The 19,753-nt window shown below is 41.3% G+C and overlaps 1 protein-coding gene across 3 annotated transcripts in view; it reads left to right on the top strand.

Moving 5' to 3' along the window:
- The window catches only part of CYFIP1 (cytoplasmic FMR1 interacting protein 1), a 74,378-nt gene extending 55,753 nt beyond the window's left edge, over positions 1–18,625 (top strand). For all 3 annotated transcript variants that reach the window (XM_064408168.1, XM_064408167.1, XM_064408170.1), the window contains 8 exons: positions 1,256–1,399; positions 2,955–3,045; positions 11,468–11,598; positions 13,881–13,953; positions 15,057–15,151; positions 16,279–16,517; positions 17,404–17,551; positions 18,003–18,625. In XM_064408168.1, coding sequence (XP_064264238.1) covers positions 1,256–1,399; positions 2,955–3,045; positions 11,468–11,598; positions 13,881–13,953; positions 15,057–15,151; positions 16,279–16,517; positions 17,404–17,551; positions 18,003–18,167 — 1,086 coding nt within the window. In that variant the 3' untranslated portion in view covers positions 18,168–18,625. The remainder of the gene's footprint in view (positions 1–1,255; positions 1,400–2,954; positions 3,046–11,467; positions 11,599–13,880; positions 13,954–15,056; positions 15,152–16,278; positions 16,518–17,403; positions 17,552–18,002) is intronic.
- Positions 18,626–19,753: the final 1,128 nt, after the last annotated feature.

Below are 19,753 nucleotides of genomic sequence, written 5' to 3'. Positions count from 1 at the left end.
CGCTCTGACGTAACAGCAGGGCTGTGTTGTGTACTAGGGTTCTAATAGTTATACAAGTGTCTATTTTAGTTTGCATTTAGAATTTTTAAGTTTCTAAGACCTCAGTTGGAAGCTGATGTTTATATAGAGACATACAACATAAATAAAAATGTGCATATTGTATTCTGATTGCGTCCAAAGATGATTTTAAAGTCCTTTTATGAGAATAAAATCCTTCAAGAGCTTGGTAGCATTTTCTAAATTGAATTCCAACTAGCTTAATGCCATGTGTTTACAATATCTGGTGTTGACTTGTATGGGTAGTTAGGGCAGGATCTGGGAATGTTTCTTCCTGGAAAATCTTCTGTTACAGCTCTGTGTGAAGTTGAAAGTTTAACAGTATGCTGTTTTCCATTAGAATGAAGCTTCATAAACTGAAGGAAACACAACAGTCCCTTCTGTAAGAAAGGTGGCCAAGATTCCTGCTAAAATTAAATTTCAGGGTATTAGGAGAACAACCCACTTGCAGAAATGGAGGATGCTAAGTTAGCCAACCCTCTCTAATCTGCAGCTTCAGCAACCAGTTCCTAAATCCTCACATCACATCAGTCTGTACAGCTGTGTTCACTTTCATGGAAGTAAACATGACTATAGCAAAGCACCTGGTCCTATTTATACAAGTCTTGAAGAATTTCTATGAGGTTGGATCCCAAACTTAGATTTGCTTTGATCTTGTGTACAGCAAGGGGGTTTGGGAAAGAAAGATCCTTACTAATTAGTTGCAGAGAGCAGTAGCTGCAGAAGGCTTTTTTTTTTTTTTTGTAGTGGAGTACTCAGAGACTTAAAACACCTATTATGAACAGAAAATTAATTTCTTTCAAGATGCTTTGTGCATAAAATGGAAGATAGAGCAATAGAAGCTGTGCTTTCAATTCAGGGACCTGGACATGGCATTGGCTACTTTTACCCTTTTATGCTTGGGTAAATAGAAAAGTACAAAAGAGAAAGTATTTGAGGCTTTATAAATGATAAACGGAAGATGTCTGCTTGAAAAAAAAGCTCACTAATTTTTCTTGCTGATAGATTTTTGTTGAAGTTCCTGCCTTAAGAGAAACTGCCAAAAGAGAAACTGTGTTTTTAAAACTCTTTCAGAGACAGTGAGATACAAAGTTTTTATTTCAGTTTTAATGTGCTTTAAAATGACTTTTAAATTGCATTATTATTGAGATAAAGGCAGACAAAATTTTCATTAATCATATCTGCTTTCTTGTTTTAGGCATTGAATTTGGCATATTCCAGCATTTACAGCAACTACAGGAATTTTGTTGGTCCTCCCCACTTTAAAGTCATCTGTAGACTTCTTGGATATCAGGGCATTGCTGTGGTGATGGAAGAGTTGCTGAAAGTTGTCAAGAGCCTGGTATGCTAATTGTCTTTATTTTTCTGCTAGTCCAAATGGTTTCTTAGAGCAAGTATCTCAGGAAAAACAAAGAAATTGAGATCCTGGATAAAAATGATTAAAATAACTTCCACTGAAATTTGATAAAAGCTGTGCTTGACAGTACTCAATGTCTTGTATAAGCAATAGAAAGAAGTGCCTTGGTGCTCTCAGCAGTGTTTTGAAATCTTTGGATTCTTCTTTGGAAATTCATGCAATTTGTGGTGACCTGAGCTGTTGAAATAAACTTATTTAAAATACTCATACTTTTCCAGGGCCTAGGTAGGCTCTGGAAAATTATGAGTATTTTAAATTAGTTTATTTCAACTTAAAGACAGTACTGTACATTCACTTCCTTGATATTTTTGAGAACAGCTGTAGTGTGCTTTCTGCCTGGGACCTAATTTCAGGGCTCTCATTAATGGCATCACTGATAGGTGACTCCTTAACAGCAGGAGTTTAACCTCTGTGCTTGATTAGCAGTGCTGCTCAGGCCAGCTTTGAAGACATTATCCTCACAGCCTGGGTGTCCTCTATTGGAAAGGGCCTTCTTTGTAACTGGGAGGAGGTTGAGGTGCTGGCTGTTTGCTATACTGTTAGAGTCTATATATACAGCCATAGTGCATTGCAGTTAATTTAAGCCAAAGAAATTATATTTTCCTCCCTGTTGCTTGTAGGAGCATGCTGCCAAAATAATCCAACTGTACCAGGGAAAGCTGTGGTATTCATAATCGTACTTCAGGCACTTGACACATTTGGCAGTTTGTTTACAGTAATTCCCACAATGTTCTAAGTATGTTTCTGGTGTTCTAGAAAGGCTGAATCCTGCTTGAAAAGATGCTGTATTTCAATCTTCAGGGAGAGAAGAAAACACTTATATTTTTCAGGGTTTGAGTGTCAAGTATTGGTTTGCTGGATTTTTTATAACTTAGTGATAAATTGTCTCAATTCATTCAGGGTGGCATTGAACACCTGGTCACTTACAAAGAAGGTTAAAAGGCCTGGGGAGGATATCCTGCCAATGCCTGATGCAGATGCTCAGATGCAGGGGGACAGATAGGGAGAGGTGTCTAGTGGTAGGAAGACAGGCTGACTGGAGGCTGGAACTATCTCAACTGGTATGTCCAGAAGAACCAGTTTGGGCTGTTGCAACCATTCCTAATCATAAGGGCTTTTTTCATGTTGCTTTTGAACAAATTCAGATGCTTTTTGAATGGTTTTGAAAGCATTTGAATGCAACTTTTTAACCAAAAACCTAAAAGTTAGTGAGACAGTAAAGAGTCTGTAAGAGAAAAACGTCTTCCTTTTTTACCTTTCTGGCCTTAGCTGTTGTGACACTCTCCTTGTAGCAAAGATGGTTAATGCCATGTGAACTCTTTAAATTTTAAAAAGTTGCCTTTCTAAATATGATGACTGGCAGAATTAAATGCAGGATTTTTAGAGCTGCTCCAGTTCATGTATTGTTTGAATGCAGTTTGTTGTAAAGTTTTCTAGTTCAAAAGCACTGACATGTTTACATACATCTGTTTTCTCTTAGTTACAAGGGACCATTCTTCAGTATGTCAAGACCCTAATGGAAGTGATGCCTAAGATCTGTAGGTTACCAAGACATGAGTATGGTTCTCCAGGTTAGTTTGTGTTTGATGTTACCTTAGCAGCCTTAATAGGATTATACTAACCACTATCTTCTGAATCTTTTTAAATCTGTCTGTCCCTCCCTCCTTTTTTTCCTGATAATCAGATTTTAGCCTGGCTTTGCATTTTTATTTCTTTTTTTTTTCCCCATCAAAAGAATATTTGAATGCTATGCTTTCTGAAAGTACTTTATGAAGTTTTAAGACTTCTGTATGTAGGACAAAAAGGATGACAATCTGTACAGAGACAGCCTTATGACATAATTGATCTTGAACTGGGATGTCCACAATAGTTTCTGTTTCTTATCTTTCTCATGAGTGTGTTGAGCTTTTGCCTCAGCAAGTTAGCCTCTCACATTTTTTCTGTTCAAACATCTAATTTAGATAACCCAGTTCTCTGAACAGCCTCTATTCTTTTTTCCTTTGCCCTCACCAAATGCAAGATAAAAGGAGTGATACTGCTGGGAGGTAAACTGGTCCTGCCAGAATAGTTATGTCTCAGGCTTGTGTGGGGTGCATCTTAGCCTCTCAACAGGAGGTGTGACAGTTGCAGAAGAAGAAATGGCATTGAAAGCTGCTTGCCACTATGGAGAAATAATTGGCTAATTAGTATTTATCACATTGTTCACTGAAATTCTGAATCTGCTTTCCCCTTCAAAATATTCCTCCTTCACAACTTCTAATTAACACAAATTAGTCCTTCCATGTGCCACCCACCTCCTGAGTTTATTTTTCCAGAGTCACTTAGTTTTATTAAATGCCACTCCAACTGGAATGAGGTTGGGTTTTTTCTGCTTCCCACAGCTTGCTTGACGTTCATTACCAATGTTAAATGAAATTGAGGTCTTAGTAAGTGTTTCCTTCCTGTTTTTCTCCATGGAGCATAGAAATGGATGAATCATGGTAGTTAGGAGTATAAAAATAATCTCTCTGAGGCTTTTAGCCATTCATTAAGGTCTGACCGCAAAAGCAGTAGGTATTCTCAAATATAGATAGTGCATCACCAGAATCTGTGATGCTACAGGTGACATTAGGAAGCTTGCCAGAAATCCTCACCTGTAAGGGCTAAATATTTGGCAGGAGATGCCCAGGGATTTTAGCAGAAACCTTTCTGTAAAGTTTGAAAGACAATCCATCCTATAGGAAAGGCAGAACTTTACTGGTGCAATGGTAACAAACTACTTTGACCTCATGTTTACTCTTCCAAAAGAAATGCCATTTATGTAGATGCCTGCTGTACCAAGAGATCAAAGCAACTCTTGGTTTTACAATGGAATGTCATACTTGTTTTGGAGTTGGACTGGATCTCAAAACCCCACCTGATTCTCCGCTCCTTTACTGCCCCTGTTCCAGTCAGGTTTTGTCTTAACACATGTGGTTTTCCTGTTCTGGACTATTTCTAGCAGAGGACACATAATAACCCCCTGGAGAGTCTCTTCCAAGAAATGCAGAGACAGCCTTTATAACACTGTCTCGCCAGCTCTCCCTTTCCTTTCCAAGATCAGGACACCACCATCGCTCTCTCACATCAGGGAAAAACTGCCCCTGCTCTCTGACACCTCCCCATCATGGAGCTGTCTGCCCTTGGAACAGACTGGCTGAGAAAGGAAAATGTTCTCTGTGATGAGGATGTGCTGCAGATTTCACCCTTCATTGGGAGAGGAACTGCCAGGCAGTAGAAGGGCAGGCTCAGAGCATGCTTCCTTTGAGTCACTGTCCTCTCCTTTCTGTGCTAAATTCTCCTCTTCAGCAGTCTTTTCCATACCTTGTTTATGTGTTTTGTCACAGAAGATGCAATCTACACACCAACTGTTGTCTGTTCCCTCTTCTGCCTCCAAAATCTTCCTCAGAAGTTGTTAGTTGTAGTAGTAAGCCTGAGTGCTGTGGGATATGTCTGTGTGCTGCTTCTGTTCTTTCATAACAAATCATTTTATAACATCTTTATAACTGGCACAACCTACATATACAGACCAAAACTGTGATTCCAGTCTTTAGATGAAGTATACAGATTCTCATCTATCTTGCTGTAGCATGCACTTATTAATTCAGAATTAATTTCCTGAGTCCATTCTCCACATGCAAAGTGATTTAAGCACACTCAGTAAGTAAGCCTCTAGCTCGTTCATGCACTTCAGACTTTTCAGTTGGAGAGTTTTGTTTGCACTCTGCTGATTGCAATTCCTTGGCCCCTTCATAATCAGCCTTCTAGACTTGCGGATTTCTAAATGGTGATTTATTGTTGCTAAAAGGAGCAGGGTACAGACAGTGGCATCAGAGTTGTTCAGGACTCCTCTTTGCCAATGGGTTTGTTTCCATAGGAACAGTCTAAAGCAGTGGGGAACTTGTTCATCTTGTAGTCATAAAAATATTTGTCTAAAAATACATTAAGCATAAGGATTTTTAAAGGGACCTTTTAAAGTTGCTAAAGCTCTTAAAGGAATATTTGCCTTGTAATAGTTTAAGCTTGAAATTTCATCTTGGAGGTAGCGTTTTCTTCTGCTATTTTTTGAGTATTTGAACATGTCATTTCTGCTTTTAATGAATTAGTATCCTGCCACTCTGAAGTGTCATTGAATACCATGAAGAAAAGTAGTTTGTCAGTTCTGCTATGAGATGAGGCTTTTGTCACTGGTGTTGTCATCCCTCCAAGATAAACTTTTTAAAAAATGAATTACCTTAGCAAGATACAAACTTCATGAGAAAGGAGCCAAATTGTGTATTTTTTCCTAAGTGAAAACATTTCCATGTTTCTTCTTTAAAAGAAAAACATAACAAAATCAAACCAAAGAAACAGAACACTCAAAGTGGTGCAGGACAAAGCACTTGTTATCCCAGGCCATGACCTCTTGAAATCCCATAAGTTGGCAAGGCAGTTTGGGGAATCCCTCCAAAGCCCTGTGCCACGGGCTGCTGTGTTCCCATCTCTCCCTGGGCTGATTGTGCTGCTGGCAACACTCTGGGGCCTGCTTCTGCACATCAGTCTGGCAAAAAAGAGTCTTCCACCCCTTCTTTTTCTGGACCATCTCAGGTCAGAGTCTAAGAGGAGCTGGAACAAGCCTGGGCTGGGAAGCATGGGGAAGGGCAGCAGTGGCTGGAGGCTTCCAGGGTAGCATCACTTGGGGCATAGCAGAAGGGTTTGTAATTCCACATGTTATCCCAGGTTTTTGATCAAACTAAGATAAGGAGGAGAATAATTCAAGTGAGGGCACAATGGCTTAAGTCCGCATTGGATGAAGGAAATGTATTCATAAATCTTCCTGATTTGGAAGGAAGGAAGAAGGATTTGGGAAGGCATCACAGACTATTTGAAAGAATTTATGGGAAGCCCAGACTGCGTTGATGACTTTAACAGGGCATTTAGAATTCATTAGATACACAGAAAAGTGGAATATTTCTTTCTAGCAAAATAAACACAGCACACAGGCTCTATGGTCATAATTCCTGGATATATGTATGTATATGCTTAAACCTGATTTATATTTCCATTGAAGGGAATGAATGGCAGCACTGTTGATATGCAGAGTTAATGGTGCCTCTGGTGAGCCAAAGAAGTATTTGGATGCAGCATTTGAAGGTCTCTATGAAAAAGAACATAAACTAAAGGTCATTATAGCACCCAGTTTCTTGGGAGCAGCTTTGCTATTGCAGATTAGTAGATTTTATTTGATAATAGTCAAGTCAGTTCTTTGCAAAAAATAACCCAAAACACAACTAGACCAAGAATTATAATCAAGATCCAGTTTGTTTGTAGTCAAAAATTCAGTTCTAGAATTAATAGCTCATTTTTGTCCTAATCTTTTAGGTACCAGAATTGTTACAAGCTCTGGAACATGTTTAATTTCAGTCTGTAGGTGTGAATTGAGAAATGAAAGGTGACCAAAGTAAAGGAATCCATCCAGCTTTGAGTTGCATGTTTTGATTTGTTCTGACTTCCTAAATTAATCAGTGTACAGAGTGCACAGCTGAAACTTGGCATCTGCTATTTGAGTGCTGTTGAGATAGGATTTTGGAAGGACAGAGGGAGCCTAATCCTTTACTAATCTTCTGTACTTTACTGGGTCTATTCTATATCAACAGTCTTTGCTTCTGTTGAGATCTGTGTAAATCAGAAACTGGGATTGTATAAACAATTATTATGACACCTAATGTCGTCCCATCTGCAGGAATAGAGGGATTTAATTAAAACTGCTTTCTTGGAGAGGAGGAGCAAAAAACCTTGATTCATTTACCTTGCAAAGTTCTGTGTATGTATAACTAATTCAGTAACTTATGAATTCCACCCACAAGCAGAATTAGAGGAAGAAGGAAGGTTGCAGGCAATTAAGTGAAATTAATTTTCCTAAGACACTTGTTCTTTTTCCAAGGCTTTAGTAGGCATGCATAGTCTTTCATAAAAATACACGTCTGTGTAATGTGCACAGAAGTGTAATTTGGAGTGGCATTGCTCAGACATTAATGAAAACATGAGGATGTATTTCTGCCACAGGACTCCACTGGGGAGCAGGTTGGTCTTTCATCAGAAATAGCCTGTGTAGCTCTGTAAACTTTCTTCTGTTTTGCTGGTAAATCAAGCTCTTGATCTAAAGGGAAGAAGTACACTAATGATGGCAGCATTTGGAACACCTGCGTGCTAAATAGTGTCTGTCAGATTTTCAAAATAATACGACAGTTTGTTCATGAATGTGTGTGGGTGTACATATTTATATATCTGTATATGGAGATTGGGGCTTTGAGTGAAGAAATAAGGAACTTTGTTAAGGACTTTGAGAGGAGCTCTGTCACCTGGAGTGACTGGAAAAGACAGTAAGTAATTTTTATGGTATGAACCTCAAGCCTCTTTGACTTTTACTGTCCTGCTGCTTTTGGGTGCACTTAAATGTCTCATTTTGGTTTCAGTCAAACTTTCAGGATGAGTCTCTGTTTGTGGTCACAGTTGTTTGTGCTGCTTGTGGTTTCTCTCTGTGCCATTCTGCTCCTTTATATTTGCTTCAGGGGACATGGGTTATTCCCAGGATTTCACTGCCCATGAAAAAATATTTCTCATCTTTCAGATGAGATGTCAGCCTTTTTTCCTGAAACTCCCCACAAAATCCGCAGGTTGGGAAGGGGATTGAATGGAGTCTGAAAATCCTATTCTTTTTGATCCCTGTCATGACCAGTGGTTGTTTCCATGCTGCAGCAGCAGAATCTTCCTTGCTGTTCTGCTCACCTTATGTTTCTCACCAAGCTGCTCCCCACCCACCACACAAGCTAAAGGGAAGAGCGTGTCCACGGCCACGCATGTCACCAATATCCTGTTTGCTTGGACAGTGCTTTCTCTCCATGGTCACCCTGTGGAGAAGTCCACAGTTCCTCATGGTGTTTCAGGGAGTCTTACAGGCCGTGTGTTGGTTCACCATCAATCTCTGTGTATGTAGCACAGATCATAAGATCAGAAACATTGGTACATGTTTTAGTTTGATTTCCTTTGTGGCATAGACTTAGGTCGAGGCTAACACTTTTTTTTTGCAGAAAGTCTTGGAATGAGGAGAGTATTTAGCTTCTTGCAGTTCATGCTTTCTTTCTAGATGTGGAAATCCAACAAACACAAAACAAAGACTAGGGTGTGAAACTAAAACACTGGAGGTTTGTGATAAATCTGATTTCAGTTCCCTAACTTTGCATTTTCTTCCTAGCTCAAAAGATTTTGGGGAAAAATTTTCAACCTTTTCAGTCTGATCTTTAAAATGGGAGTCCCAGTATTCAGCACTGCAGAATCCCATTGCCATGGGGGGCAGGTGTGTTTAAATGACAAACACAAGTGTTCACTGCTCCTCACACACCTGGGGATTGTGACTGGCTGGTATCCTGCCGTGTTCAGTGGGCACTGCCAGCCTTTCCCACAGCTTTTCCATTCCACAGTCCCTGCATTGTGGGGAGGTGGGAATTGGTGATGTGCTGGCATTGTTTGCTTTTTAGCTAGTTGTAAATGTGTTACCTTGGAATAAATTAAGCTCAGCAAGCACTCACTAGATCTGACCTTTCTCCATCAGTTTTTCAGTTCTGTTTTTCTTTGAAGTCACCAAAGTACTCAAGTTAGGTCTGAAATTCACCTGCAGTGAATTTCATGTGGGAACACTCATTTGCTGTTAATTTTCTATCGACAAACAATTCTTTGAGATGTAACAGAGCCAGCATGCATCCCCTCATCATGCACTTTACAGATGTTTTGTGTTACTAATTTTAATTATATGAGGCTTTCTGTAGAAGTGTGTGGGTTACCTACATAATTCTTTCCTTCACTGTATGTTTTCAAGTTCCTTTGTGTCAAGTTTTGAGTGGGTCTTGGGCCTTCAAAGAGACAAGAGCAGTTGTTGGTTGCTGTAAAGTTTTTTATTGCATGAATGCATCAGTCTCAAAGGCAAAGAGTTCAGAGTATTAAAATCTGTGCTAAAAGCTTTCAGGAATAGTCCCAATGTCCCAAGCATCAGCAGCTCCCACACCTTTTTTTTTTCTTCCTCTTTTTCACCCCAGAACAGTGGGATTTTATTAATAAATCATCCAGTCGGCTAAAAACATGATTCTAAAACATTCTTCCTGCACCTGAGCTTGATTCTAAAGTAGTTTTGGTTCTTACACAAAATCTACGTATATAATTCTGTCTGTTCTATCCAGAAATGCAAGCAATGTTCTACTGTGTTTTCATTATGTCTAGAGCTAAGTTAATTTTGTGAAAGGTAACACTACTGAACTTTAAACTAGGCTTTAGGGCTTTTTACTAGCTAATACGGTTTCTTAAAGCACTTAAGATATATTTCTGTTTACTTAAAACTTACGCTCTTACTTCATGTCTGTGGTTTAATATATTTCAGTTTCTCTAAAGGTTCCAGTTCAATCCCTGAATTCCTTTCTCTCTCTGAGGGACTCAGAGAGGCTTCTATTTCATGCATTCCAACACCTCTGAATTTGAGGAATTTCCTTGGAAGAGATATGCTGCAGGCTGGATTTCATGTTTCATGTTTGTGTGCTGTCTTCAGCCATTGCCTCACTGGATAGATAGCCAAGTATGATCTCCTGCATGAGAAGTGTTCATCAGTTGTGTCAATGGAACTCATGGGAAGGTGCTGAAGGGTGTCTGCATTCTCTTTCCTTGTCTTCTCTCAATTGCTTCAGATGTAGTTGGGTGGGGATTTATCTGGCTTGATTCAGTGTAATGGAAATTAATTGCTGTGTGCAGCATGCAATTTAAAAGCTTCTTATGATGCATTTTCTTCTCAGTCAAGTGTTTTGGTGGCTTTTTAGAAGGGACAGGCTTGTGCAGAAAGATGGAGAAATGCTGCTAAGAATTAACTTGTAAAAAGCTGAAGAGCTGTCTGACCTACTGTAGTTCCTACTGCTCTTCCTCTCCCATCCTGCACATGGCCTGAACCTCTGACAGATAACTAGGCTGGGTCTCTGCAGAGGCTGCTTAGCCTGTGATTTCCTGGGCTTCTCTCTAACCAAGGGACTGTGCAGCCTTTCTGGGGCTAGAGGGCAAGGACTGGAAGTCCACCAGCATGCTACACATCACTGTTGCTCAGGAGAAGTTTGATGGAAGAGACACATGTTTATGTAAACTATGTGGGTTTGAAAATCATAATTTTAGCTGTTTTTTAACAGCATTTGCAAAACTTTGTCAGAAACTGTGTTCTGGTTGTACCTGGCACCAGGATCTAGTCTATCCTTGCCTGCAGAGCTTGACTTGTGATCTCTGTATTTGCTTTGAGAGGTCCCAGATCACCTCTGGCCCCATGGCACTGTCAGTTATAGCCTGACACTACCCATCCTCCCTGTGTCTGAGCTCTCTGCTCCTTGCTGGCTCTGTCATCCATGAAAATAGCAGCTGTGAATTGAGTGTGTCAGTGGTGCAGCAGGATGGGGAACGGTGGCTGGAACAGGGCTTAAAGCAGATGAGAGCTCTAGTCTCTCTTTCTCCTCCTGGGTATTTTTTTCTTACCTCTTATACTGGCTCCCTTTTCCAGGAGTGAAAAGTTAGGCACTCCACTTTGCATGATTTATCCAGTTAAAAAGGTCAGTGCACTGGCTTAACACTTCATAATCTCTGAGTTTTAAATGCTGCTCCTTTCAGTTTCCTCTAGGCTGCACGTCTGGAGATAAAATCTCATGTGCTGATACATGGAGAGGGAAGTCTAAACCTTCACCCGCGGTTATTTGCATCAAACAGTGTGTGGAGGCACATTTCTGCTACTTTTGCATAGACAAATTGGTTAGAAAAGGGCTTTTGAAGCAGAAATTGAAATGAATCCTGATCTCTGACTCTTATTCACATGGCCAGCATCTTTTGTCTGTTTTCCTGAGGTAACAGTGTGCCTGTGTGGTCATCACTAGATTAATTCTGGCTTTTGAGACTTTTTTTTCTCTTTTCTTCTGATTTCAGGTATCTTGGAGTTTTTTCACCATCAGTTGAAGGACATTGTTGAATATGCAGAACTGAAGACTGTCTGCTTCCAGAATTTACGGGAAGTGGGAAATGCTGTCCTGTTTTGCCTCCTCATTGAACAGAGTCTGGTAGGTGCCTGCTGTGCTAGTTTAAAATCCATCTGTCTCTCAAAATGTACTCTCATATTTTTGTTACTAACGTCATCAATAACAAGGTTGAAATCTGTGAGTTTGCTGTTACTGATGGGCAGATGGGTAGGAACAGTTCCCTGCACTCCTCTCTCACAGTCTTGCAGGGCTTTTCATGTCTGTTAGATACAGTGATGCCTGACTCTGCTGGGTGAGAGACGTTGCCTCGTGCGTGGTACCTGAGGATCTGACATTGCAATCTTCGCCGTAAATTATAATCACATATGGCACTCCTGCAGACAGTCACAGTGTGGCCACTCTTTATGTCAGCAAGCTGTGCATCTGGTACTGCTGTATTCCTTTCCTGCATGTCATTCCTGTTGAGGTCTGAAACATCACAAGGTTAACGTGGACATCCTTGGATGTCCTCCTTGCTGCTTGGATGGCTGACAGTGGTGCAGAAGTTCACGCATCTGTCCTAGCTTGAACAAAACTGTGAAAAGTTTCAGTCTTTCAGCTGCTTCTGTTATATCTAGAGTTTACCTTACACTGTGTAAACCTGCCCACAGGTGGCAGGTTTACACAGTGTAAGGTAAACTCTAGATATAACAGATGGCACAGTGCTACAATTGATCTTTATCCCTACCTCCAGTTTTCTTTTCCCACCCTTCTCTCATGTTATTAGTATTTGCTGTTCAAACAAGATGCCCAGACCTGTAATTTCTTTGTTTTCAATGCTTTTGGGTGCTTACAGAGGAAAGGTGGGCATTGATAATGGATCAGAACAGCAACAGGTGTGCTGGCTTCCCTTTCTTTACCTGCATGGTGTTGTTGAATGTTGGGTGGGGGGGTCTCTTCCTGCTGTGCATACAGGCACTCTGCCCAGGCTGTGCAATCTCACAGTGCTGCTGAAGTTGGGCAGCATGCAGAGATCTTTGCTGACTGCAAACCAGCCGCGTCATTTCCTCAGCAAGCTGGCTGGGGGCCTGCTGTTGGACAAAAATAAACCCTCATGGAAGGCTTCTCTAGGGTGTATTAAAGCTGTCAGTGTTAGATAAGGTAACGAAGACATGCTGTTCCTCAGGGTTCCTGCTGATGGTGTTAGAGGATCCCTCCCTCACGGTGGAGAGGAACTGTAGGGTGGGGGGACACACAGCAAACCTGTAGTCAATAATGGCACAGCTGAAACAGAATGAGAAGCTGGATTGCTTTGGATTCAGGCTGAGTGGCTGTGTGGTGAAAAGCCAGGCAGGGACATCACTCCCTCCTGGGAGGACTGAGGCAGTACCAGAGTGACACCAGCACGGAGGTGCCTGCTTTGGGGCACCGCCGAGGTTACCCTTTCCAGTCACACACCCATGCTCACTGCCTCTCCTCTTGTTTTTGTCCTCAGTCAGGTCCCCATGGCCTGTCATGTATTTCGTTTTCATATTTTTCCTCGTGGTCATCCCTCATAACCAATCTAGATTTTAGGACAGTGCAAAATGTAATTCTGAGTATATCCTTGGTAGTGGGTCTCTTGCATTTCCTGGTTGACATCAAGGAATTAGAAAAGGAACTGGAAAAGGCACATGAGCCCCCCAGCACCCTAGCCTTGCTAAGAGTATGGATGACACTAACTTTTCTAATGTTAGTGTTGAGGGATTACAAATTAGTAGGGTCTCTGCTTCAAAACTGAGGAGAGGTCGTAGCAAAGTCATGCATCTGCTTCTGGTCATCTGCATTTTCTCTGTGTGTACAAAGGAGCAAAGAAACAGGAGACATCTGTCTTCCTTTCCCCTGTCCCTAAAGATGTAAAATACTTCCTAAGACATCGTTCACTGCTGTTGTCATACGTCTCAGCCTGGCGGGGAGAGGCTCCCAGCACGATAAGCTCCCATTAGGATAATGGGTTGTGGCTCTGGTAAAAATAACCAAGCAGTGAGTCATGCTCTTCCCCCTTTTGTCTGCGCGGGAGCTGTCTGCCACTTTCCCACCGAAATTACTCATCCTCCATTAGTTTATTTAATAAATACCCTGTCCTTTATGAACTGCCAGCTGAGGGTGGGAGGGGAGTTGCTGGAGTTCCTTTGGGAGTGCAGAGGAGCTGGTGAAATGGTCTTTGGGAGCGATCCGTGGGGAGAGGCAGGGCTGGGAGCGGCTCCTGCCTGGCGACAGAGGCCGGCCGCCCTCTGGTGTTCCTGCAGCGGCATCGGCCTGCGCTTGGAATCCCGCGTGGGGTCTGCTGTGCTTTGGGGTTGATGCTTCTGTCCTAAATGCCTCTCGTTTTCTTTTTGTCCCAGTCTCTGGAGGAAGTGTGTGACCTGTTGCACGCAGCGCCATTCCAAAACATCCTGCCCAGGGTTCACGTCAAAGGTATCGGCAAAGCGAAAATACCTTCCTTGGGTAATGCTTTCCCCTTTCCCTTCCTGCTGCTGTGCCTTCAGCAACCACCTCCAGCCACCCTTTACCACAGGACAGAGGTATCAGATCCAGGCCTGTTTGCCTGCTGAAAAAACAAATGTTTCCTGGCAATGCTCTGTGCAAATTACAGCCATGACAGGGAACACAGGATGGATGCCCAGGGCAGTATTATCCTGCTTTGTGGATATAGTGAGAGGCTTTTTTGAAGCTTCTCTTTAGCTTATAGAATTGTCAGTTAAATGGTGCAGGGTGTCTGTCAGCAAGTAAGTAAATAAAGGTGATCCCTGTAGATTTTTCACTTCCTTTTCACTAAAGAGAGTATGCAGTAGTGAATATTTGCAGGATTGCTTCCTATGGTATCTGCTCTCCTCATCTTTCTCCTCATCATCAGAAAGTGAGCTGTCTCCCTTCCCCTTTGCCCTCTCTTCTTTCTGTGCTTCTCTTCTGTCTTCTTTCTTTTCCATTTCTCACTGCTGGAGCTAGCTGATTTGTTCTGCTTGGAGAAATCCCATCAGCTACAAAACTATGAGAATATTTCTGAGCTCACAGTAGCTACTTGCATCTCTGCATAAAACTAACCAGATCATTGTAAATTGTATTTTCCCATTTGCCAGAGAACCTTTCCTACTTGCCAGTGTTCAGGAAGTTCCAGCTGCTTTTTAGCCTTGCTATACACAAGATTGTATCCTCATTTTACCTCACCTTCTAGAGACAAACATTTTGTGCATAAAGACAACTTAGTTGTCTTAGTACAAGTAGGGGTCAAATATCTTGACAACAGCAGCATAACAGAGCCTTATATTCTTCCTTGAATTTAGTTAGATGTACTCTGCTACAAATCCTCCTTTCTGTTTGCACATGTAATGTAGCATTTTAAAATATGTGTGTATTTCTCTAAAAGTGCATAAAATATTAACCAGCTATTTAATAGTTAAATTGCCTAAAAAGAACAGAATTTTCTTCCTTGCTGGATAAAAATTGTGTTAAAATAAGAATTCTCTTGGTTACTTGCAATTTATGATTCCTCTCTTCACTTTTTTTTTCTTTTCTTTCAGAGGGTGAAAGACTTGATGCTAAAATGAAGAGACTGGAATCAAAATATGCTTCACTACATTTGGTTCCTCTCATTGAAAGACTTGGCACGCCCCAGGTAATCTTTCTCATTTGTGTCAGAGGCAATTCAAGAAATTTCTGAGCATCAGAAAGCCTGTCCTGATAGCTCTGTCAGAACTTCAACCTGCACATCCAGCTTCTTCACACAAATAATTTTTATTTAGATCCATAAATTTGGAAAAAGCTGCTAAAGCTTAGAAGTTTAAAACATTTGAGACTGGGGCAGAAGTGACACATTTGGGGGAAAATGCTAATTGGTATGTGTGTTTACCATGGGATACCCTCCCAGTGTAAGGTCCAGCCTGGGAGCTCCTCCTGCAAATTCCACCAAAAGCAATCCGTTTTCTTGTGCACATATATATATATATTTAAATCATTCTGTCACTCTTTCAGCCATTTAGAAACTCTTGGAGAATTAGCTGTCATTTGAGTTGAGGTCTCCTGGGAACAATGACCAAAGAGAACATTCTTGAACTGCCTTTGCAGCTTCAGCACTGTTCCCCTTTCTCAGGGGTGAGGGTGCATTAATCCCCTGCTAATCTTAGCAGTTTACTAAGGTTGAGATGTGAATAGTAGAAAGTAAGAGCAGAATGCCCTGCAGCACAATTCAGACTGCTTTTGTCATCATAGGTGCTGCAGTTCAGTAGGTGCTGCTGCACTAGGAGAGAGCTGTCTGTGTGATGGCACAAGCTGGGACAGGCACATGCAGCATTCCTCTTTTGGATTTTGTCTGAGCCTGTTGGTGCTCCTCTTTGGAGCCTTCTCATCTCTAACAGCAACAGCTGAGAGTTAGGAGAGTGCATGTAGGAGCTACAGCAGAGCACTGAACTCTGGTTTTTCTTTCTGCCTCCATTCAGACAAAGAATTCTTTAAACTTCCTTGAGATAAATCCAGGACTAGCATTACTGCAGTTAGTGTTACTCACTTTAAGTCTGTCTGCTTAAAAAGGATTTTACAATTTTCTCTGAATGTTTTTCCACTGATCTGATCCCCAGGTTAGCAGTGTCTGACCTCACTTTAAATCAGAAGACATTTCTCCTAGAATAAATCGTGTGAAACTGAAAAATGTATTGTATTAATTTTTTCAAATAAAATCTTGTGGTGAAGTGGCTTTTACCAGGATTTTACCAGCTTTTTTTCTCTCTTTGTTTCTCTCCACTTCAGCAAATAGCAATTGCAAGGGAAGGGGACTTGCTGACCAAAGAACGCCTCTGCTGCGGCCTGTCCATGTTTGAGGTGATCCTGACGAGGATCCGCTCCTTCCTGGACGATCCCATCTGGCGCGGACCCCTGCCCAGCAACGGGGTGATGCATGTGGATGAGTGTGTGGAGTTCCATCGCCTCTGGAGCGCAATGCAGTTCGTCTACTGCATCCCCGTGGGAACACACGAGTTCACTGTGGAGTACGTGCTGCCAGCTGCCCGCAGTGCCCCTGGGGCCACAGTGCTTGGCTTGTCCTGATGTGGCAGCGGGGCTGGAGGGAGGTGTTTGTGTGCCTGCCTGCAGGAGCTTAGGGCAGGAGCAGGGAGAAGTGCTGCCGTCACCACGAGGGACACATCGTCCATGAACACAGATACTATTGTTATCTCTAGTGAAAATAACCCTCTATTTTAAGTATTGCAGTGTATAATGAATGATCCTGTGACAAACGGGCCCTAGCACGTGTCTTTCAATAGGGGTCATGCCCCTGTGGACACCCAGCTTAAATAAAATAGCAGAATATTTGTGCATCTAACTTTAACAAGTATTTCTTCTCTGAATTTAAGAGCAGGAATGAGCACTTGGAATTCAACATGATTAACACGAGTCATGTTTGTTTGTTCTTGGTTTTGTGGGTTTTGAGAATATAATTATTTTGAAAAATTGTTGTATGAGCTGTAACATGCTTTTTACTGGGCAATTAGAAAATGGCATAGGACATTTACTTCCTTTCATGCCTGCAGCCTAAAGGAGCAGAGTGGTGTTGAATTCCTGCTTTGTTTTCTTTGCAAGTGTTGTTTCCACTGAAAATGAAATGTAATGCCGCAGGAGTCTAATGGGCAGTAAATGTTTTTTGAGTAACTCTGTTATGTGGAATTCAAGGAAGAGAGGGAGTTCTGTTTTTTGTTATGTATCAATTTGAATTGCTTGTGATACCTCCAATGATAATTAATATCCCAGAGCTTTTGCTTTGTAAATGAGTGTCTACCACATTTATTATTTAGTGAAGTGGCTGATTACTGAGTGTTTGCTGTGACTGTGTTTGAAGATGTAGTTGAAACGTGCTCTGTGGTGTGTTTCCTGTTCCAGGCAGTGCTTTGGGGATGGCTTGCACTGGGCTGGATGTATGATCATCGTGCTTTTGGGACAGCAGCGGCGCTTTGACGTGTTGGATTTCTGCTACCACCTGTTGAAAGTCCAAAAGCACGATGGCAAAGATGAGGTTATCAAGAATGTGGTGAGTTGAAAACATCTGTATTTGTTTTAGTAATAAAGACAACTCAGAGCTGTTTGTATTCAGATGTAGCGTAGATGTGGCAATCCAGTTTTTAGAATGAACTGCTGAAAATGAGGGCACCAGGATTTTCAGAAACAAAAGATTTAGGCTGGAGTTGGAAGACTAGTCAAGCAGAATTCTGATGTCACAAATATATAAGATTTTCTTAATGCCTTCCATCTTATATAGGTTCATTCCCAAAATGGCAACCTGCTCTAAGTTGAGCTTCTTTGTACCCAAAGCAGCACTGTCAAAACCGAAAATGCACCTTGTATTTCCACTGGCTTAGCAGCACGAGGGAAACATTTGTAACATTGCTGGGAGAGATGAAGCAACAGCATTTGCTGGTTTTCTGGCTAAGGCTTTTCATATCCAAAGCTAATTCCTGTGTCTGTTCTTTTGATGTTTGCAGCCTTTGAAGAAAATGGTTGAGAGAATTCGCAAGTTCCAGATTCTGAATGACGAAATAATTGCTATTTTGGACAAGTATTTGAAGTCCGGCGATGGAGAGAGCACACCCGTGGAACACGTGCGCTGCTTCCAGCCACCAATTCATCAGTCCCTTGCCAGCAACTAGATTCTCACCTAACAATACTTTTTGCACCTCTTTAGGCTAAAAGTATGAGAAACAAAGGAAGAAACAAAACCCACACCAACATTCTCTCATCTGCATTTTTCAGTATGCCTGTGCCATTTGAGTGGCACACTGTTCTCTCCATCTCCAAGCACAGTAACTGTATACAATCCATACTTATTTTTCTAGACTAAAATTTTATACACTTTGATTAAAAGCCTGTGAGATTTTTGAAACCTCTTTGCATTCCTGTCCGAGGTGGCCATTTTAGACTGGACTGGTATAATTTTCCCCTGAAGCTATAGAAATAATGGCTGTGGAGGGTAAAAAACGGTTCTGTAGAAAAAATTTTTAGAAATCAATGAATAATTGTTTGTATTAGAGCCTTAATTGCTTAATTTGCCTTTATTAAAAAAAAAGAGAGAAAAAACAACAAAACAAACTCTGCTGGTGCTTTGTGAGTAATTTTCTCGTCAGTTGATTCTTCTTCCTCTTTGCAAATCTATTCTCAGAGATCAGTAATTACGGAAATGAAGGTTATTTGAAGTGTTCATTTCAAAGTCACTTAACATGTAGGTTATTGACAGGATTCTAATATTTTTAAAGGTGGCAGTTTGATCGATCAGAATGGGGACAGTTTACTTTTTCCTAATGAGAGCTTCTAACACAGTTTATATTTTGGTTTGCAATACATACCTCTGTACCCAAGCACATCTACAAGTGATGAGGAATTCTTCTTTATGAGAATCCTGACTACAGTGATCAGGTGTAATCTATCCCAGTACATAAACTCTAATGATGTTAATCATTATTTATTATGGAAAGTATTTGTTAAATTACACTTGCTGTACAATGCAAACACTGCATCAGTAAAATTGTAAAACTTTGCAACTATAGAAGTTGAATTTTAAAGCAAACCATTCAGAGAAAAGTAGTAACTCCTGCTTGCTTACTCCAGGATCCTGTCATCTGGCTTTGGGATCAGCCCTAACCAAGATGTTAAGATGGCCAAAACAGACACAGACAGATAATTATATGTTTTACCCAGGATGTGGATTTGTGGAGATGTTACTTGGTCAGTGTTTCTAACCTCTAGTATGAAACCAAGAATGCATCCCTTTGAGAACCTGTTTTTCTTCCTTCCCTCTTAGTAGTTCATGGCTAAGTTACAGCACATCTTTTGTCCTGCTCAGCTCTTTCGGTGCTTCATTCCAGCCAAGGAATTGACTCCAGCAGTGGGTAGAAATGAGCATCGGACAGAAGAGGTACACAGGAAGTGAGGAACATGTAGGTATTAAGAGTGGCAGAGAACTCGATTTTGAGGAAGGAAATAAACTGAAATTTCCTCAGCAAAACAGGATGGAGATTTTCCAGACAATCTGTCAGCAAGTTTCCACAATCACAGGTTTCCCTAGGACATCTGTGCTTGAGAGCTGCCACTCTGGAGTGGTGTCTGTCGTGGTGAGAGTGCACACAACGCTGCCCGGTGCGTGGGACACAGAAGTCAGAAGCACTTGTGCTTTGTTACACCAGCTGGTTGCAGGATTTCTTTTACAAGGTGTTTTACAGATGATCTTCTTTAAGAAACA

This window comes from Passer domesticus, chromosome 2 (genome assembly GCF_036417665.1).
Source record: "Passer domesticus isolate bPasDom1 chromosome 2, bPasDom1.hap1, whole genome shotgun sequence".
NCBI lineage: Eukaryota > Metazoa > Chordata > Aves > Passeriformes > Passeridae > Passer > Passer domesticus.
The sequence above is the reverse complement of the archived record's forward strand: the minus strand, read 5'-3'. Positions and strand labels throughout refer to the sequence as shown.